General features: G+C 32.3%; 1 protein-coding gene across 1 annotated transcript in view; it reads right to left on the bottom strand.

Annotated features, from left to right (window-relative positions):
* The window catches only part of CEP128 (centrosomal protein 128), a 547,917-nt gene that overhangs the window by 32,989 nt on the left and 491,746 nt on the right, over positions 1-23,182 (bottom strand). Inside the window, exons 22-23 of the mRNA XM_051973667.1 lie at positions 6,203-6,280; positions 2,923-3,036 (exon numbers count right to left, since the gene is read on the bottom strand). Coding sequence (XP_051829627.1) covers positions 2,923-3,036; positions 6,203-6,280 — 192 coding nt within the window. The remainder of the gene's footprint in view (positions 1-2,922; positions 3,037-6,202; positions 6,281-23,182) is intronic.

The following is a 23,182-nucleotide window of genomic DNA, read 5'->3' as shown; positions in this document are numbered from 1 at the left end:
AAATGGAGGCAGATTAACCTCTGAACAGATAGGATTTCCAATAATAATTTCTTCATTTTAAATTAAAAGAAAATGTTTTAGCTAAGAGTCTAAAGAATGGGCCCTGGTTCTTCCATCCTTTATCATACTTGCACAGGTGATCTTATAGAATTAGGAGTATTAAGTGAAATTATTCAATACAAACTAATTTTGTAAAAGCAGGCTTCAGTTGTTCTAGCAACCTAAAGTCTTTTAAGTCATCCATCTCTCAGGTTCTATATCTTAACATAATATGGAGAAAAAGGAACATCTTGAAATAACATCTTTTATGAACCAATTCTACAAACATGTAACTTCTCTGTTTTACTCTATAGAAGTAGTTCCATTACATTTTTGATATGACTTAGATTCTTGGTAATGGTAATGATCCTTAGATTATAGATAGCAGAGACTTATTAAACCTTGCCCATGACAGCAAAATGTGTCATCTACACTAGAGGCCTATTTTTAAACCTCCTTATGAATCTGGTTTCTTTTTGCCTGTCCTTTATAATCAATCTGGATTTTAAAACACATGGGTTTGGGTTGATTGGTAATTACAAACAGAAACAAGGAAATATTATGATGTTCCTCTCTAGCTATAACAAAACTGACATGAGGTATTAATGTCAATGTTGTAGCTCACTTGTTTCAAGCTAGAAGCTTAATAGATTTCTAATAGTCTGGTGATTAAAAGAGAGCATGTTCTATTTGTTAATTATTGACATTGTTCAAAAATGAAAAATTGCTTAAGTATTACTAATGTGGAAAATACAACTCAACATCTTTGTGGTTTCTTTCTACACTTAGAACTTCAAATCTACTTGTAGGATTTTCAAACATTTTTCATTTTGCTGAATGTCAGTCTCTCTTATAAACTACACAACATTCCCTCCATCAGCTGTGAACCTAATTTAAAAATGGAACTTAGTCAAGATTACTCTACTTGCTGAACATGTTCAACATTCATAACTTAGCCATATGTTGTTATGGAAATTGCATTGATTTATAGCAACCTGCGTGTCACCAGATAGCACCGAGTCATCTGAGCTCAAAAATAACTGTCCTGGAAAATAATTCATTTTTAAATGTTTCATTTACATCAAGACCTTCACTGACCTAAGATGCTAGAGGGTATATCTATGTGTCTTTGGAGAAACCAGATTTTTCCAGATTAAAAGCTGAGCCTTAGATTCTATGGGAATTTTCAAACAAAGTACGACAAGTAAAAGCCTCAGTAAGATTTCCTTGCCTGAACAGTACAAATATTGCAGGGAAGGATACTAATTTTAAAGGTGAAATAATTGTAAATCTTGGATAATTGGGGCCTGAGATAAATGTTTAGGAATATGTTGGAAGACAGTTGTGCTGTCTTCAACTAAGGCAGGTTTTATCAGGAATGAGGCCAAGGGATACCACTCTGGGAGAAATGAAGATAAAAAAACACAATATTACAAGTCCCCATCTTAACATCACTTAGAGTAATTCATTCTAGGTTTCACTTGGGGTTGGGAAAAACAGCCTGTTTTTCTTTTCTTCCCTTTTTTTAGGTTAAATATGTGCAATTCTTTTAAACATATTTCCATATTTGTCATGTTGTACAAGAAAAATCAGATCAAAAGAGAAAAAAACACAAGAAAGAAAAAAAAAACCAAACAAACAACAAAAAAGAGATGAAAATACCATACTTTGATCCATATTCAGTCTCCATAGTTCTCTCTTTGGCTACACATGGCATTTTTGATCCCAAGTCTATTGGAATTGCCTTGAGTCACCACATAACAACATGTTTTTCTTAAGAATGTCTGGGATAATTTTTTTGGATGTGAAAGTTGTAATTAGACATAAAACAATAAATTCAAATTCAGTTTGAAAGTGGAAGAAGGCACAATTTCTACTACTGCAATAACTCCACTAAGACTATAATGAATGTGTCTGTATATATTTTAAACATACTTTGGATGTGGTAGTTTGCAACATTATAAAAGACGAAGCAGCTTTTATATGATTTAGGGTTTCTATATATACACACATTAACTGCTAAGATAAAATGACTTATTATATGTTCTTTAGCGCGAATTGTAGATTTAGAGCTAAAAGGGACCTTTGGGCCTTTGAATCCAATCTGAAGAAACTGAGACAAAGAGAAATTAAGTGTTTGCTTCAGAGTTACACAGTATCTGAAGGCAGGATTTGAACTATGTCCTTCTTAACTCCAAGCCCAGCACCCAATCTACTACATCATGCTAAAAGGCCACCCACATTTCAAGTAGAATCTATTCTGTAAGTCATACTGAAAATATCTGTAGATAAAAACTCTATAGTTTCCCAGTTTACCCTATTGAGTCAGTGCAAAGGAACAAAGGTATGAGAGATGGGATCCATAGCTCAGAGCAAGTAGAATGCATGATATCAAGATTCTGATTTACTTAAAGATTAGGAGTTCCTTGAATTGATTGGAAATTGGGTGGGTAGATAAATATTAGAATGCTTTGGGGGTGAGGGACAGGTTGAAGTATTGCTATTTAACTAAGGGACCAGATTACTTAATTTAAGGGACCCTATTTTCTCTAGTTCCATGGACTCCTGAGATTTACTAAACAAAATCAACTCTCACCCAGAAATAACTCAATGCCCAAATATGGCATAAGCTTTTTCAATCTCCAACCACAATTCCGTAAGTTCCTTCCCCATCTCTATCCCATTTTCCATCATCTCTCCCATTTTCCATCATCTCTCTTACACACACACACACACACACACACACACACACACACACACACACACACCATAGGGAACTTCTCCTACCCAAATAATGTTGGAATCATTTCATTTGGATAGAAGTCATAATTATTTTTTAAAAAATGATGCTCAAAAATTAAAAAGGAAAATAAAGGCCATTACTTTCAACTTTTTGAGTCTGTCACTATAGTCATCAAGTTGATGCTGAAGAGAATCCACAAGCTCTTTGTACTTAGCATATTTCCCTTCAGTCACGTCCCTTGGACAACGGGAATCCTGGAAATACAGCAAAAGGTCTGAACTGTTTTGGATGATAATAACTAGCTCACAGAAGAAAAATGAGAAACTGAAAACATGACAAAATACATTTATTAAATAGAAAATATTAATCATGAGCACTTGCCCCTAGAAGAAGAATCTTATTCTGCTAAGGAAAAGAAAAGGAGGAATGAAATTATCTCTTTGAATGCCACTGTGGAAAAGAAAATAGGGATTACTCACCTGGCACCTCTCTTCTCTATAGATAATCACTTTTGAGTGACCCTTCTAATCTTCCAAATGTAAAAACAAAATTTTTTCATTCTTTAATAGTGATTTATCCAAAGGTGAATACCAATACTAACCATCAATTGGCATATACCCTTGCTATTTTTTCAAATAATATTCTGGCATTATGATAATTATATTTGTGAGAGATTTAAAACAACAACAACAAAGATCTAGAATTATGATTTCACTGGTGTGGACAACCCCCAATGTTGAAATTCCCTCTAACAATACCCTGGAATTTTTAGTTTAGGGAATTGCATAGGTCACTATAAGGTTATGTGATTTGCCCAGGGTCACATGGTTGAAATGTGTTCCAAGAGAAATTTAAAACCAGGTTTTCCAAACTCCACAGCAGGATCCTCTATCCTTTCTGTCCTCTTGCCATTTGCTGGGGAGAAAAAAATCCGCAAAACTCTTTTGGACTAGATTTGTAATGTCTTTGGGATAGGAAACTTCCATTAAGAAAATTATTCTTGTTGAAGTATGGTGGCTTCAAACTTCATTGCCACTTCACTTTGGAAAAAAAGTAGTTTAGGTGTCAAACCATAGCCCTATAATAAAGGCTAGGCCATGTAATAGAAAGAGCATGGAAAAAAAGTTTTAATACTTGTCACATCTGTAAAATGGAGACAATAATTCTTATGCTGCCTTCTATATCAGGTTGTTGGTGGATTATTATAAGTATCTAATGTGATAATATATTTAAGGACCTTTTAAAAGTAGCTATAATGTATTATATACATTGAAAGTATTAAATGTACTATAATGATTGTTTTAATTACCTTGACAACATACAAGTTTGCCTTCATGATACCAAACAACCAGTTGAAATTTGCTTTTTTTGTTTTCTTTTTTAATAACATAAAATTATCTGGTTATTGTATGGATGTAACTTTGAGAATATATATATATATAATTTTAGTGTACTTGAGAGTCCCCTAGCTCAAAGCTGAAGCAGTTAAGTGGTACGGTGGATAAAATGCTGGGATTAGAATTAGAAAGACTTATCTTCCTGAATTCAAATCTGGACTCATATATTTACTAGTTGTATATCTAGTAGTGTATCCCTGGGCAAGTCACTTAATCTTTGCCTCAGTTTCCTCATCTGTAATGTGAGCTAGAGATGGAAATGGCAAACCACTCGAATGTTTTTGCGAAGAAAACTCCAAATGGGGTCACAAAAAGCTGGATATGACTAAAAAACAAATAAACAATAATAACAAAAAGTTCAAAGCTTCTAACTCTACTGGCTAAAAAATAGAAAATTAGAATTATAACCCTGAATAATATGTTCTATAGTATTACATTACTCAAAGCTAAGTAATGCTTGTATATGAACATTTGTGTGTAAATGAATACAACATCCTTGTGGACAATTAACTTCCCATATGTACTGCTTAGTAACAATTTTTAGTCACAGTAAATAAAACATCCTTGCTGACAAACAATTTGCCATAAGAAATGCTTAGTAGCAATTTTTAGCAATAATTGCTTTAGGTTACATTCTTAAATTAAGTTTAATGCAGACTGTTGAAAAATACATTGATGAAATTTATGTTAAAACTCATTTTAAAAGTTATTACATATATATGTGGGTGTATATATGCACATAAGTATTTAATTAACATTCAAGTCAAGTATTGCATGTCTTTAAGACCTTGTTTTGTTGGTTGTCCATGGGTCTCAAAACATTTTCTACTAGTTGAAGAGGGAAAAAAGGAGAGTCATATAATTCTAACAAGTTTCCTGTCCTTACTTATGGGCCTGGTTCCTACCAGATTAGGCTGAAAATAAATCTGTACTGCTAAGAGTTCTACAATCATTTTACAAAGATTTTTAAATGTAAGATATTTAATCAAAACAGAAGAAACTGATTTAAAACTGTGATTTAACACTATTTTTAACAGAATGGATTTCTATAAAAGGTACATTCATCCAAGATCCCATTCAAAGGTGGCTGGTTTCTGAATATAGCATGATCCTTAAAGACAGTATTATATTGGAATTCTGACATTTTTGCACAATAAGGTTCAGGCTTATTTCCTTTCTATTGTCTCCTCAAATACTTGCTCACAATTCGAGTCCTTAAACAATGTCATTCTGTTTGGATGGGTTTTGCTTCCAAAAGCAAACATGCCAAAGAAAATATTCTTCGTTGTGAATCTCAGTAACTTTCATTGTCAGATAATCACAATATAGCTTTCAATACTAATTACATATATGGACATGACATTAAAAAGAAACTGTATAAACTAGGGATTTAAGGATGATTGACAGAATTGTCCTCTCTAAATCACTCTTCTTTAATTATCTTTAAACCAATTTTAGTAGGTAAATATACACAAATAATTGACTTCACAATTAAAAGTTTTGTGGTCAGAGTCTTATCAATAAATGACATGGGACATATGAAATCCTAGGTCCTAAGTGCATCTCATTTTACAGAGCATACTACAGGGAAACTATAGACATCAGATAACTAAAACAAAGATTAGCTTGCCTATCTGTAATTAAAAATGTCAATTTGGAAATTACCATCAGTATTCAAAAAGTTAATAACTTGTAACTAATTCATGCTATTTGGGCATTCTCAAGGAATCTGGTCCTGAAAGCTAAATCATACATATTTTTCTAGGGCTATTTTATTAAAATCCATAGTTCCCAATTAATGACTCATGTATGTCCTTAAAAAAAAAAAAAAACTTAATAAGAAGCATAGTTAAAATATGAGTATTGTCATTACATTTCATTATCTCTGTCTCCAAGTTCTCTTGGTTCCTCCCTGCCCCCATATCCTTCTATCCCTCCCCAAATCTGTTCTGCACATCAGGAAGATGTCAAGTATCTTTATCTGAGTGAAAAAACTGAAAGAGACAAGCCAAAACTTTCTTACTCCAAAGTCTTTGAATTCTTCCAGGAGGCTCAGTTTTTCTGGAACAGACTCCAGATGGTCCAAGGCCACTCGGGTACTCTGAAAAATAAAACATAAGGAAACCAAATATAAAAATTTGATCAATGCTTTTCAACTCCCAAGTAGTAAAATCAGCTGCACTATTGTCAATAAATGATGTATCCTGTTATACTCAAAAGAGGTGGATAAAAAGTATATTAGAAATAACTTTTATCTATATATAACATAGTTATTTTTTTAATTTTTATTTAATAATTACTTTATATTGACACTCGTTTCTGTTCCGATTTTTTTTCCCTCCCTCCCTCCACCCCCTCCCCTAGATGGCAAGCAGTCCTTTATATGTTGGATATGTTGCAGTATATCCTAGATACAATATATGTTTGCAGAACCGAACAGTTCTCTTGTTGCATAGGGAGAATTGGATTCAGAAGGTATAAGTAACCCGGGAAGAAAAACAAAAATGCAGATAGTTCACATTCGTATAACATAGTTATTTTTTAAACCAGAGGAAATAACTTCCTTTTCCTCAGTTTCCAAAATGAATTTACATGACTGTTGTTAATAAAGATATTCTTTTAGCTTGTATGCCATAACAAATTCCACAAAGCATTTCATCCAGATAGTAATTTATGAACCTAATATAAATAAACCAAAAGCTATCATTGAGAAAGAGATGTTTGTAGTTACTTATTTCCAGAACTCATTAAAAGTTAAGTACCAAATGTTGTCTTTAGAAAGAGGTAAAAAATTTTCAACAATTCTTTGTGCTGAGATGTCAATGCTATGATAGGAACTCAAAAAAATCAGAAAAAGAAAGCTTTCCAAAAATTAAATACTTAGGAATTAGATAATTGCCAAAATTAATGGAAGTATATAAATCTTTCATTTTTCCACAGCATTAGGGTTAGTATATGGAAAATTTCTGGATAACTTGGAAAAGAATTATCTGAAAATCATTTCAAAGTTGATATAAAGAAATAAAAAAGATATGCTTTAGGATTTTTCAATAAAGAAATAAAAACACTAAAAAAAAAAAGTCATCATATGTTCCCGGGGAGTGGGAGAGAAGACACAAAATAATTACACATGTGAGGATCTAATCTGTAAAAAGATATTTATTTCAGATTAGAAATGAAGCAGCTAGCTAGAATAGTGAAAAGTGTGCTGGAGTGAAGTGAAGAAGACCAGAGTTCAAATACTGCCTGATGATTATTAGCTATGTGATTTTGGGCAAGTCACTTACCCTCTCTCAGTCACAGTTTCTTGATCTATAATATAGAGATAATAATAGCACCTAACTTCCAGGATTGTTGTAAGGACCACTGTGATATTATATCCATATATATATATATATATATATATATATATATATATAATACTTTGAAAACTTTAAAAGTACTATATAAATGTTAGTTATTATTAGCCATTATGTTATAGCTTATTAAGAATAGTCAGTAGGCTTTATCCTAAAGTCTGAATACACAAATACCTTTTGGAGGTTTGATCTTTTATTCATTCTAAGAATCAAATCTATGATCAATATATATGTGCGTGTCTTTCTTTCTATTTATCTATCTCTCTCTCTTCCCTTTCTTTAAGATACTTCCCTTGGAGCCAGGGACACTGAGCAAACACATACAAAAAGCATATGAACACATAAAATAATGCTTAAATTGCAAATTAATTTGAGGAAGATGTAGGTATAAATGCCAGTGCATTCAAGTAAATGGCAAAGTAGCAGGTATAAGCAAGGAAGTCAGGACTGCCTAGATTTATCAGCATAATCTAATTTAAAAAAAAATCATTTCAAGGGATTACAATCACAGAGCTCACCAGTAAGGATATCTCTTAGAGCAAATTTGTTTTTCAACATAGTATTTTTTTTTCCAGTTTTTAACTATACATCTCTGGCTTACAATCTGAGGGCAGACACATTTAAGCCCTAAACTTTTATTTTAATTAGAGTTTGGCCTGGGGTCTTAGACTTAGTGTAAGTCTTGTTCAAACCTCATGCAAGTCTTGGTTTTATCTTTTCCCTAAAGCAAAGAGTACTCCAGAAAAAAATATCCATTAAGAATTGAGAAAAATCTGAAATCAGTGACTCATGAAATTCATAGGTGCTATGATGATTTGTATACATTAGCTCCTCTGGCAAACTTCCTAATATGGATTCAGAGAACACCATAAAACAAGACACAGATATATTTTTATAAATCTTCTGCTCATAGTTGTTTAAAGATGCTCTTGGAAATAATCAAAAAACAACTAAAAAATTCATTCCAAGAAAACCCTAAAAAAAGGTAAATACTTGCCTTTTTTTTCTTTTTTAATAATTTTTTTCCCAATTACATGTCAAGACCATTTATAACATTCATTTTTACAAGATTCTGAGTTCCAAATTTTTCTCCTTCTCTCCCCTCTTCTTCTGAAAATAGTAGGCAATGTGATATAGGTTATACATATTCTAACATGTAAAACAAATTTCCATAATAGTTGGGAAGGAAGAAACAGATCAAATGGGAAAAACATGAAAAAGAAGAGAGTAAATGAAAAGAAAATTTGCTTCACACTTCATTAAAAGTCCATCAGTTCTTTATTTGTTTAGGGATAGCATTTTCTTCATGAGTCCTTTATACTCGTCTTGAATCACTGTATTGCTGAGATGAGCTGAATCATTCATAAATGATCATCATATAATGCTGCTGATACTGTGTACAATGTTTTTCTGGTTCATTTAACTTTGTATCAGTTCATACAAATTCTTCTGAATAAATGCTTAACTTTTCTGAAATCTGCCTGCTCATCATTTATTACAACTTGTTCAGCTATTGCTCAATTGATGAACATACCCTCAGATTCCAATATTTTGCCACTACAAAAAGGGCTGCTATAAGTATTTTTGCACATGTAGGAACTTTCCCTCTTTTTATAATCTCTTTGTTGGATCAAATAGTATGCACAATTTGTTTGTCCTTTCAAAATGCCCTCCAGAATGATCACAGTTCATAGTTCCATCATTAGTTCATTGGTGCCTCAATTTTCCCACATCTTCTCTAACATTTATCATTTCTCTCTCTCTTTTTTTTTTGTCATATTAGACAATCTGATAAGTATGAGTTGGTACTTTTTAAAATTTGCATTTCTCTTATCAACAGGCATTAAAGTCACTTTTTCAAATGTCTACAGATAGCTTAGATTTTTTCATCTGGAAACTGGCTGTTCATATCTTTTGTACATTTATCAATTGGGGAATGACTTGTATTTTTATAAATCTCATTCAGTTTTCTACATATTTGAGAAATGAGGCCTTTTATCACAGACATTTGCTATAAAGATTGTTTCCTAGATTTCTGTTTTTCTTCTAATCTTGGTTGTATTGGTTTTGTTTGTACAAAATTTTTTTAATATAATCAAAATAATCTATTGTGTAATGCTCTCTAATTTTCATCATGAATTCTTCCCTGCCATATAGATCTAACAAAACTATTCCTTGTTCTTCTAATTTGCTTATGGTCTCACCCTTTATGTCTAAATCACATATCCATTTTGATTTTATCTTGGTATTTGGTGTGAGATCTATATCTACTTCATGTCCTATTGTTTTCTAATTTTCCCAGCAGTTTTTTTTTTCCTCCAATAGTGAGGTCTTATCCCAAAAGATGAGGATTTTTGATTTATCAAACATTAGGTTGCTATAGTCATTGACTATTGTGTCTTGCATATCTAACCTATTCCACTTATCTACTTATCTATGACTATTTCTTAGTCAGTACCAGATAGTTTCAGTGACTATGCTGCATTATAATTTGAAATCAGATATTTCGGGGCAGCTAGATAATAAAGTGGATAGAGTACCAATCCTAAAGTCAGAAGGAATTAAGTTCAAATCTGGCCTCAGACACTTAATCCCAATTGCTTCACATATACAAAAAAAGAAAAAGAAAAAAGAAAAAAAGGACAATAAGGATTAAAAATTAAAGAAATCAGATATTTCTAAGCCATCTTCCTTAGCATTTTTCATTAATTCTCTTTATGTTCTTGCCTTTTTGTTCTTCCAGATGAATTTAGTTGTTTTTTTTTCTAACTCTATTAAATAATTTTTTTTTGGTAATTTGATTGGCACGGCACTGAATAAATAAATTAGTTTATGTAGAATTGTTATTTGTATTATATTGGCTTGGTCTATCTATGAGCAAGTAATTTTTTCCAGTTATTTAGATATAACTTTATTTGTATAAAAAATGCTTTGTAATTGTGTTCATATAATTCTTGGGTTTGCTAGGCAGTTTGCTAGACTCTTAAAAGAGTACTTTATATTGTTAACTTTTACTATTAATTATTTCAAGTAGTTTTTAGTTGATTCTTTAGTTTTCTCTAAGGATACTATCATATCATCTGCAAAGAGTAACAGTTTTTTTTTTTTTTCTCCCTGCTTATTCTAATTTTTCCAAGTTCTTTTTCTTCTCCTATTGCTTTGGCTAACATTTCCAGTACTATATTGAATAGTGGTAATAATGGGCAACCATGTTTCACCCTTGGTTTTACTGGGAAGACTTGTGAATGATATTAGATAGTACTGCATATCTTTTTAAGGACCATTCCCTTTATTCCTATGCTCTCTAAATTTTTTATTAGGAATGGGTACTGTGTTTTGTAAAAAAAATTTTCAGCATCTATTGACATAATTGTGTTTTTTATTGATTTGATTGATATAGTCAACTGTGTTGATAGTTTTCCAAATATTGAACCAATCATGCATTCTTAGTATAAAGCACAGAAGGTCATAATATATGATCCTTATAATATATTGTTGTAATTGCCTTGCTATTACTTTGTTCAAATTTTATTTTGTATTGATATTCATAAGAGAAATTGGTTTATAGTTTTCTTTTTCTGTTTTAGTTCTTCCAGGCTTAGTATCATATTTATCACCAAAAAAAAGAAATCTGGTAGGATTCAAAAAAGGAATCTTCCCCTATTTTTCCAATAGTTTATATAATACTGGAAAAAAATGTTCTTTAAAAAATATTTGGTAGGAATCACTGTTGAATCTATCTGTCCCTGGGGATTTTTTTTCCTAAAGGTTCATTAATACTTTGTTTAATTTTTTTTTCAAAGATGAAACTATTTAGGCATCCTATTTACTGATCTGTTAATCTAAATAATTTATCTTTTCATAAATATTCATCATTTCAAGAAAACTCTAAGAAAAGGCAAGTACTTTTCTTTAAAAAAATTCTAGCAATAGTAATACAGTAAGTATGTTTAATGATGTATTCAAGATAGTTCCCTTTCACATACTATTACAAGACAACTTCTCATTAAATATGAAAATAAAGAAAAGGAGCAAATAAATGGGCTTATGCCCTATAACATTTGGTTAATGTAACTACTCAAATATTCTAAGGAGTGAAATTCCCAGATTAGAAGAAGAGGAAACAAAAATATTCAATTCTGAACCTTTTGGGTATAAAACAAGAAACAAGTCTCCAAATTTAGTGCTTTAAAAAAAAAAAATATATATATATATATATATATATAATGATGAAATTCATACTGTTACATGTTTGGTGGAGAAAATGGCATTAAAATGAGGGGTTTTATATGCTCAGGGTGGAGAACTTCATAGACTAGAACATTAAACAGAATTCTTATATTACTCATGCTTTCAGGGAGGCATTCATCCAGATGACCTCTGGGAGCCCTTTCAATTCATAAATTCTTTGAAAAATAATTTCTTTTCATGTTAATTTTTGATCTAGAGTCAACATGAACCTCAGGGAAAAATAAATAGCTGGAAACTGGTGTATAGCAATCTATGGATATATATATATATATATATATATATATATATATATATATATATATATATATATATATATATATATATATATATATATATATAAAATCCCATTAATCTGCACCTATGTAGGCACAGTTAAATATTTAACTCCAGTTTAAGTACTCCAGCTACTAAAAAGTCCATATGGTGATGACACTTTTAGAAGAACTGTTCTTATGTGACCTCTCTGGGTATACTAAAGTCCTTGTTTTAAGTGGGCAGTTAGGTGGTACAGTGAATAGAGTGTCTGAATAGTGTGCCTGGCCTAGAGTCAGGAAGACTCATCTTTCTGAATTCAAATCTGACACTTACTAGCTGTGTGACCCTGGGCAAGTCACTTAACCCTATTTGTCTCAGTTCTTCATCTGTAAAATGAGCTGGAGAAAGAAATGCCAAAGCATTTCAGTATCTCTGTCAAAAAAAACAACCCCAAATGGAATAATATAGAGTTGATCATGACTGAAAAACAACTGAACAATAAACACCTTAAGTCTGGGGGAGGATCTAACACTAGATCTCTTAAAAACAATCTTTTATTTATCAGTGAAAAGTAAATTTAAAAATTTTGGAATAATCATTTAAGATTTCTCTTTTTTCTTTTGACATCTTACATATTTCCCTTGTTTTCATTGAATATAGGCCTATTTTATAACAACACAATTTTAATTCTAACATACCTGTAATTTAACTCTTCACTGTCTGCTCTTTACCCAAGATTTTTTATTTTGCTTTGTTTTGTTTTTTCATATTCATAGCTACCAATGACAGTTCATGTTCTAAAATTATTATTATTCATGCTCAGGAAGCAGGCTGAAATGATGATGATAATGATCAATGAATGATATTTATATTGTATGCTTAGGTTTGAAAAATATTTGATATGAATTCTGTTATTCAATTCTCACAATGACCCTGTGAGTTAACAGCAACATAAGTGGTGTATTATGAAAATCTTAGGGAAGTTTTAAGCTATTAAAGTTAATTGTCAACATTTGACAAATTATCATCTCCATTTTATAAATGAGAAAACTGAAGCTCAGAGAGATTAAGAGATTTGTCCAGGGTCACATAGCTATTGAGTTTCTAAAACTGGGGTTAAACCAATGTCTTTCTGCCTCCACATTCAGCAATTTACCTTATAACCCATGCTACCATCACCCCAGTAGCAAACACAACTCTTAGTGATGGAGGGGTCATAATTTTAACTAGGTTTCTTTCGATAAATATAGCAGCTGGAACAAATAATAACTACAACCAAACTTGCCCTTTCATCATTCATTTACTCCATATTCTCGATGAGAAAGATAGTTTCATATATGTAGATGGCACATTTCCACTGAGTTTTAAATATCTTAAATATTAACTCATTGAGTATCTACCTTCAAGTAGGCAGCCAGTGGCTACCTCTAAAGTTGAACAGCTCTAGCCTAATTTGGTTAGTGTATCTTACTTAGCTTTGCATGAAAAACTGAGGAAAAAAATTAGTATTTTTGCTTTATTTTAAAAAGCAAACATATGATCAGGGAGGTAGGCATATCTGTCAGCAATGGCAGAAAAGCAGCTGCCAGACTTATTATTTAAAGTTGTCAACATAAACCAAACTGCTACAGGGCCCAGAAATTTCAGAGGGGGCATAATATGATTTTTTCCCTTAGCCTTTTCTTGTGCCCAGATTGTAACAAAGTGAATAAATATAATATGGCAGAATAAAAGTTAGCCATTTGGAATTAGGGGGAAGGAAATTAGAAATCTTTGTTTTATTTGTACAGAAAGTTAAAATGGTCGCTAAGATCATGGATGTTTTTGAAAACTACATTTCTCTTTGCCAATGGAGAAATGTTCATATATTTCATTTCCTATTACCACATCATGTTACTCAGTGTTATTGAAATCAACTATGTCCAGAGGTTTAAGTCTGAGAAGAAAAGTCAAGGGTTTATTCATTTTTTAAAAAAAATTTATTTGTGTATTTTAAGATACTGTGCAGATATTATGCAAGCAAAGATCTGAACTAGTTTATTTATTTAAGTTTCAAAATACATTTGAGTTTAATTTGGAGAGAGATCAGATGCAAAATTTCCCTGACAAATGACGGAAAGGTGGTGAAGGGACCTAAGTAAACACATCTCCAGGGAGGAGAGGATGAGGTCATTAAGAGAATATTCTGTATACCTTTTTAGTTAGTGCTGATTTAAGCATAACACAGCTGTATCAGCTCCATAGGGCCTTATTTTCACCCAAACTATGCAACACACTCGCTGGAACCAAGCCAAGCATTCATAAAGAACAGGTTGGCAAACCAGTATTGTTGGTGCATGTTCCCTAATATTGCTTCAGTGCTCAAAATGAATTATCAGTGCTGCCTTTTATATTTCATATCTGTGAAATACAAGGGAATCTAAAAGTCTATCTTTCATTTAGACTATGAAAATGAAAATTCTATGAAGTATGTATATATTTAATGCTTGCTAAAAATAAAAGGTCAACAAATGAGCTGATAAGACATCAGAATGTACACAAAAGATTTCAAACAATAAAATATCTCAACTTTTAATTTTAAATTGAATTTCAGAAGAAATGTTTAAATAAAAAAAAGTAGTCTTCTGAGGACACAAAATTCCTCCTTCAGTCTCCTCCCTCAAAAAAAGGGAATGACTATCAAATTCAACAATGTTTGTTATTCATAAAATAGGAGGGAGGGTGAATTAAATGAATTTGTACTGTAGTCTAAATTTATGAACTAATGAACTAAGTCTAATGAACTAAGTGAGAGATAGCATGAAATATTTCACTAAGCAAGGAGAAAAGATTGAATAAAATAGGCCTTCATAGCTGTTATTCAATTAAAAAAATGTTCATTATGTGCTAACTACATATATAAGGGACTTCAACACACTCTGATGATACCAAAAAAAAAGAAGAAAAAAAGAGAGAGAGAAAGAGAGAGACACACAAAGAGACAAAGAGAGAGAGAAAGAGACAGAGACAGAGAAACAGAGGGAGAGAGACAGAGAGAGAGAGAGAGACAGAGAGAGAGAGAGAGAGAGAGAGAGAGAGAGAGAGAGAGAGAGAGAGAGAGAAGAGAGAGAGAGAGAGAGAGAGAGAGAGACTTGATTCTTTCCCCACTGAGGAAATTAGATGCTTGTAAATAGATTCGTTCCATTTGATTAATTCTTTAATATATCCATATGGACATATACAGAATCTGCCAAAATAGAAGGGACTCTTTTAGAGTCCTAAGTTACCCCTTAGAGTTCTATGTAGTTCTATGTAAACACATTAACTGATAAACAGATTCAACTATCACTTTAAGTTTTAGGCAAATAAATCACAGATTACACACAAATCAGGGTTTTAAGTTCAAAGTAGATTCTTTTTTCAGTAATGAAACCATTGGTCTAAATTCTATGAAGCATTTTATTTTAATTTGGAAAGTTATTTTAAACTTTTTAAAAACACAATGGGGTGAGGAAGATAGGAAGGACAGGATGAACATAAAGATGAGTATGAAAAATTAATACTTTGTGAGTTTATCCACTTTGAGGGTTCTATGTCACTTTAATAATTTGTCTTTCTGACTCTTCTATATTTGCTTCCACTAAGAGAACAGAAAGATTAACATGAAGGAAATTTCTCTATTTTTGTTGAGAGCACCAACATATTTACAGTTATTCAAATCAGTGACTTCAAAGACATTGAGACAATGAGGTGGTATAGTGAATAGTGTATTGGATGCTTAAATTCTACTTACCAGGACATATATATATATATATATACTTTGCACAAGTGAGAATATTATATAAATGCCAGCCAGTATGATCCTTCTCTCTCATTTTTTTTAAAGAAAAAAATTGTTTTATTTTTATTTTACTTTTTTATTTTACTTTTAGAGGAGTAGGGAGGGAAGAGAAGAGGTGAGAAGAGAAGAAGAAAGAAGGCAGAGAAGGTGGCAGACAAAATATTTCATCATAAATTCTTCAGAATCATGATAAGTGATTGTGTTGATTATTAGTAACTCTCTGAAGTTATTATCTTTCCAAGATTGCTCTTGTAAAAATTTTTCTCCTAGTTCTGCTCACTTCACTCTATATCAACTCACATGAATCTGTCCAGGTTTTTCCTGAAACTCTTTTTTTTTTTTTTTTTCTGAGGCAATTGGGATTAAGTGACTTGTCTCATAGCTAGGAAGTGTCAAGTGTCTGAAACCAGATCAGATTTGAACTCAGGTCTTCCTGACTTCAGGGCTGGTGCTCTATCCACTGCACCACCTGGGTATCCCTCTTTCATCATTTCTTAATTCTGTATTCCATAACAGATTCCATAACCTTATTATTCAATAATTTATCTAGCCATTGCCCATTTGCTGGGCATTCTCTCAATTTGAATTTCTTTGCCACCACCAAAAGAGCTGCTACAACCATTTTTTTCCCCATGTAGATACTTTTCTTCTTTTTTTAATTTCTCCAGAGTACATACTTAGGAGAAGTATTGCTGAACCAAAAGATATGCCTGGTTTATTTATGGGTATAGTACCAAATTGCTTTCCAGAATGATTGGACTAATTCATAATTCCCCTAACCGTGCATAATAGTGGCTGTTTTGCCACAGCTCCTCCAACATTTGCCATTTTCTTTTCTTTTTGTTATCATAGTCAATGTGATGAATGCAAGGTGGTACCTCAGAGTTGCTTTAATTTGCATTTTTCTTAATTATTAGTGACTTAGGGCATTTTTCATATAGCTATTGACAGCTCAGATTTCTCCCTCTGAAAACTATCTATTTAAAAATATCACATGACAAATTTGTCAGATAGATCAACAAAACTCAAAAGAGAATTCATTCCACCACCACTATCACTTCTCTTCTTTCTAACTTTCTAATGGAGTAAAATAATAGCTTCCTAAAAGGTTTTTGCTGAAGAGATATTCCTAAGGTACAAGTCTGGCCACATCATTCCCAGAATAAAAAAGTTGCACTGTCTACCTATTGCCTCAGGAAAAACACAAACTCCTTTGGAATTAAAAGCCCTCTACAACTATGCTCCAGCCTGCCTTTTTAGGTTTATTACACATTATCCTCCTCTCTATTCTTACTCCCCCTCCTAACCCCACCATTTCCACCACCGTTTTTATGGTTTTTATATAGTCTTTAGTTGTTGTCAAACTAGTGTAATTTCTGTCCTTCAAACATGACATTCCAACTCTCATTTGCTGGCCTTTTTACAAAGCTGTCCTCATATCCTGAAGGCATTATCCTTACCTCCAGCTCTTAGAACTAATTCCTAGTTTCCTTCTAACAAAGTCTTATAAGAAACCTTTCTAGATCACTACAGCAACTGGTATTTCCCTCATTAACTTGTAATTATTTTGAATACCTTTTATCCTTATTTATTTATATGTTTCATGTTTCTCCTGAAAGAATGTTGTTCTATTTTTTCTTGAGGGTTTTTATTTTGATTAGGATGGGAAATCTATGATTTTTTTTTTTCACAACTTGGGTTTTATGGAAATGTTTTGCATAACTTCATATATGGTTTCTTAATTGTAGGTGGGGATAAGGAAGAGAAACTAGAATTCAAAAAAAATTAAAAATAAATATAAAAAATTGTTTCAAATGTAAGTGGGGAAAAATATTAAAATTTGTTTTGAATGTATCCAGGGGATAATAAATAAATAAATAAAAATAACCAAAAAAAAAAAAAAAAAGAGAGAGAGAGAGAGAGAGAGAGAGAAATGTAAGTTCCTTGAGGGCAAGGGCTGCTTAATTTCTGCTTTTGTATCAGCATTTATCATACCACAGTAGATTAATAAATACTTTTTTATTGATCGGAAATAAAGTATTATTCTCTCTGCATAAGTTCATTATACAGTGGAATGTATCAAGCAATAGGACAACAGATTGAAATGAGAGTGTATTGATGCTTCCAGTGTATTTTTTCATGGTAGCAGGTGGTGGCATAATGGATAGAGAACTGGTCTAGAGTTAGGAAGACTTAAGTTTTAAATCTGTCCTCTTATTAGCTATATGATCCTGTCACTTTGCCTCTGTTTGATTCAGCTTCCTCAGAGTAAAATGGAGAGAATGACAACACTTAGTTGTCGTGATTGTTCAGTCTTTTTAGTTGTTTCCAACTCTGTTTATGAACCTTGGTTCATGGCCTTTTCTTGGCAAAGATCCCATAATGATTTGCCAATTTCTTCTCTACCAGCAAAGAGAGGTTAAGTGATTTGTTCAAGTTCACATAGCAAAGAAGTTTCTGAGGCTGAATTTGAATTCAGGTCTTCCTAGGTGCACCACCTAGCTGTCCCCAGTAGCACCTACTTCCCAGGGTTATTGTGAGAATTAAATGAGTTAATGCTTGAAAAGCACATGGAACAGTGTCTCAACATACTAAATTCTTTTTTTTTAAGTTTTTTTTCTTTTTTAAATTTTTATTGTTTTAATATAGCCTTTTATTTTCAAAATATTTGCATGGATAATTTTTCAACATTAACCCTCGCAAAACTTTATGTTCCAAATATTTCCCTCCTTTAGATGGCAAGTAATCCAATATAGCATACAAAACATACTAAATTCTTTATAAATGTTAGCTATCATTATTAATACTATTATTAATAATAATAAAGGATATCATGATAGTCATATAGGTTTAACAGATTTAATTCATTAGCTATATTTAAAAAATAAATTCACTAAGCCTTCCCATAAATTTCAAAGATAGGACATTCTGTTGCAGTGACAATTTAGAATTGTCATTGTCTCATTTAAAACAGATTAGAACAAAATGAATTCTTTAACTCTTTACTACTTTTACTATTTGCTAATCAAAAAAGTTATCAATTGTCATCTCAACTGTTCTACAACAATTAAAACTCTCTTCTCTTCCTCCCTTTCTAAAAGCCTGTTAATCAGTTCTCTTTCCAAATCTTGTCTACTATGGTATTTGTATCTGTCCTATAATGTTCTAAGGGTCATAGCTAAATCTTAGTAAGTTCTCTCTCCTAGCTTCAGTCTAGCCAAGTAGTATATACGTTCTATGTTTCTGTAAAATGAGCAAGATGGTATTACTAGGCTCATCAAAATAGTTTTTGCAAGATATCCAGTACAGACCATCCATCTAGGAGTCCAGATCTGAATTAAGTTTCTTCCCTGTCACTCACTAGTTGTTCAGACTTTGACAAGTAAGTGCTTCAGGACCTCAGTTTCCTCATCTGCCAAATGCAGGGTTTGGACTAGTTCTCTTAGGTCCTTTACTGCTTTAACATTTGAAAAGTCTACAATTTCCCTATCCCTCACTATGTGATGAGTGGCTTGGTTTATTATTTCTTCTCACCACAGGCTGTGACTGGGATCTGTCTGCATTTAAAAGGTGTATGAAAGAGACAACAGTTTTCCTCAAGAGAAAGTTAACTGTAAGAAAACAAATAAAGGGGGCCTGATGGCTAGCAATACTTAGAATACTGACATGGGGCAAAATTGTTCTCCTGCCTTAGGAAGGACAGCAAAGCTATTGATTTTGGAGGTAAAAATACAACAAAATGAAAGCTATATTTGTTTTCTTGGGTGAGGGCCATGGCAAATTAAAACACTATTTATATGTCACTTTGTGTCTCTGAAAGGAGAATTTCCAAATAGAGGCACAGAGCATCCTGTTGATTTTTTCTTTGGCTTAAGAAGCAGTTGAGACAGGCACATTTTCACTGTGCTCCTTCTCCTCTTCACCTCCTCTATTCCTTCACTTCCTTCAGACCTGCAACTTTATGGTACTTTGAGAATTTCAAAGATACTAAGTTTCTTTGGAATGCTTATCTGTCATACTATACACCTTACTCTTTCCCCCAAAATAAGATAGAGATAAGACAGAGGAAATAAGAGATCAGAAATGTGAGGAGGTGACAGATAAAACAATGAATTCAAAACTTGGCCAGTTCAAAGAAGGGAAGACCTAGCTCCTCACTCTTGCAGTGGTGATGGGTCTGGAATACATGGGAAGTACTGCCTAACAGCTTCAGATTTTTTCAGTGAATTGATTAGCTTTCCTGATTTTTTTCACTTCCTCCTCTTATTCTTTTTTGAAAATGTTTTTATTATAAGGGATGGATGGATCTTTGGAAACAGTGTGGGTAAGAGATAGAGAGAAAAACTTAGGAACATGAAAACAAATTATATCATTAAAAATCTTCTAAGAATTAAAAAATAAGGAAAAAAAAAAGCATGGCAGAGCCATTAAAAATCATTTTGTTTTGGGGAGGTGAAAAATGTTTCCAAATATATGTGAAATTTATTTTAAAAAGAAAAGGGAGAAAAAAAAAACTGGGAAAGGAGAATGAGAGAAAAGCACAGGAAACTTAATTATTATATTGGTAACGACCAAGTTGCAGAGAAGAACATGAGGACTAAAGGCTTAGTTGACCCATATAGAATTTAAGCAAAAATAGTTGATTGTTTGCAATAACCCCTTTGCTGTGGATTAAATATCAAATGTGTATCATTAAGGGCCCTGCCTACTCTTATCAAAAGAGATGTTTAGCCATGCAGAACAAAATACTCAAAAAGATGGTGGGAACACCTGACACAGAGTGCAATTAAATACTGCTAATTATTTCTCAGAAACCAGCAAATGATATGCCATAATGCGTACAAGTAATCCTGAAGAGAGCAATCATGTCTGTCTGCTCATTATTTAACAGGGAACAGAGGGTACTGATATAGCACACTGATAAAAACTGATAAATGTAAGAAACACCCGTTTTCCTGCCTGAGATAGGATCCATGTTAATTTACTTAAAAGCATGCTGTTTTGTGTGGTGAACATTATAAATCTTGGGTGTCTTTAAAATGAAGGATTATTTACTTTAAGAGATGTTCAATGTTCTCAATAAGAATGATAAAAACAAATTACTCATTTTCCATTACCCTATACCCAGCACTTTGATGTTGAAAGTGCATGTGAACAGTTAATCCTCCTATGTATGAGTTTCCAGTGATTGGCAGTTAGTTCAGTGTTGTCCTGGGGAAGAGATCTAAATAAAAATCAGGCAAGGTATTTTATTTTTATCATTGTGGCTTTGAGACCAAATGTAAAAATAAATCAAATTAACTCTGTATATACTTTGAAAGTTTGGTTTCATATTTAATAACTTTTAACACGCAAAAACATACTTTGGAGGGTTTTATGAACAGTACTTCTTTCTTTTCTAAGACAGCTTAAATAAATGCTCATCAGTAAAATGGAAGAACTTTTTTAACTATAGAAAATATAAGTTCTTGTTCAGGAATTGCCACTGAAGGGTCATGTTCCAATATTAAAAATATATACAATATAGAGTGCCAGTGATACATTTTTGCAGGCAGTTACTTACAGCCTCATCACTAAGAAGTAATGTGAAAGGTGACCTGTATTTTTTTTTTTAAATATGAACTGTTGGGTTATGTACTGAATAAATAGTAGAGGCCAAGAGGCATTCAAGTCATAATTTATTTTTAAGTGTAAGTGAACGTGTGTGTGTGTGTGTGTGTGTGTGTGTGTGTGTGTGTGTGTGTGTGTATGAGTACTTCTAAGTAAAGTCTCTTAGTTCAGGCATTATCCTTTAATTGAAAATGACTATCAAAAGGAGTAGGTGAAAAAAACTGCTGACAAAGTGATTTGATGGTCAAGATCATCTAACATTTGTAACAATCAATTGTTTTTTCCTAAATTTAAATTGCTAGAAAGTTTTGCTAAGTAGAAACTATGCACTCATCCAAAGGGACAACAATGAAGCTTTGTGGCCTCCACTGTTGGCTTGAAATTGAATTGGCCCTTGCCAAAACAATTTAGAACTTTGAACTTGGACACTCAGGCATTTTAACAAATTCAGTAAAATGGCAGCTTCTGCAGGCTTTATTAGACACAAAGAAATTTGAAGTGGCCAAGAACCACATGACTTTGGGCATTAAAAAGTACCGTACAGAAAACACTAGAAAGCAAGTAGTGCTTGGGACTTAAATCAGACAAGATTTCACAAAACCTTAACTTTGGGGATTGGGAAAGTCAGAAAAAATGTCTTGGCTGGCACAAAAATTATTGAATAATGCACCCCTATAATAATTATAGGGCCTGTAAAAATATGAGGCATACAACATCAGATGAGAAAGATAAATTCTAGTTGGTCCATCAGTTTTCTCAAATGGAGTAATACCCTCAAGTATTTCAGTATCTTTGTGTTGCTGGATTTAATTCATTCATTCAATATTTATTGAACACTTATTTTGTGCAAGACAAATCCATATTTCACTGAAGTTTTATTAAATTATCATTAATTTTGATGATGCTACACTTAAAAGTAGTTTAACAATATCTATTGGATATATGAATGAAAATAAATCATTTGACTGAATAAGCAATATGCTATAGTTGACTCTCAATTATGATATTCTTGAAGGGAAGCAATGACATGGATGATGGAAAACATCAAAAAATTCAAAATCCATTTACATTTCACCTCTGGAATTTACTACAGAGCTCTTATTCAGTCTCTGAGCATTCTCAATAAACAAAATAATAAAATCATACTCAGAAGACGTGACTTAGAAGAAATTGGAATTTTTTTTCCCTTTTTCATATTGACTTTTTTTTTTCATCTGCTCCTCTCACAGTGTTGAGGCTGAATTAGGATAGCACAACCAAGACTTCTCACATGCTCAAACAAATGAGCTTTCTATTGTATCTAAGGAGATGCTTTTTTATACTTGGATTCCTTTGCGTCTAGTTATATTATTGATGATCTTTCCCTCCAGTTGCTTTCTTTCTTTTATGTCTTCTCATATCTTTGTTTGCTAACTAGATAATTTTCTGTGGCTTAAGATGAAGGCTGTTGTGGATTTTTGGCCAAATTAAGGTGAGGCACCAGTCTAAGAAGACCTGCCTACTTTTGTTTCCCTCAAAGCAGAGGGAAGTAGGGGGTAAAAAAAAAAAAAAAAAGAAAAAAAAAGTATTATTTTAAAATAAATTTCTTAAAGAGATATTTAGTATTATTATATTTGATCTTTCAATGCTCTGTCTGTGAAAACTAGAGAGGTCATTGGCATAAAAAATTAAAAGTTTCTGTTAGTGTTCAGTCATTTTGTGTTAGTGT

Source organism: Antechinus flavipes, chromosome 2 (assembly GCF_016432865.1).
Source record: "Antechinus flavipes isolate AdamAnt ecotype Samford, QLD, Australia chromosome 2, AdamAnt_v2, whole genome shotgun sequence".
Taxonomy (NCBI): Eukaryota; Metazoa; Chordata; class Mammalia; order Dasyuromorphia; family Dasyuridae; genus Antechinus; species Antechinus flavipes.
The sequence above is the reverse complement of the archived record's forward strand: the minus strand, read 5'-3'. Positions and strand labels throughout refer to the sequence as shown.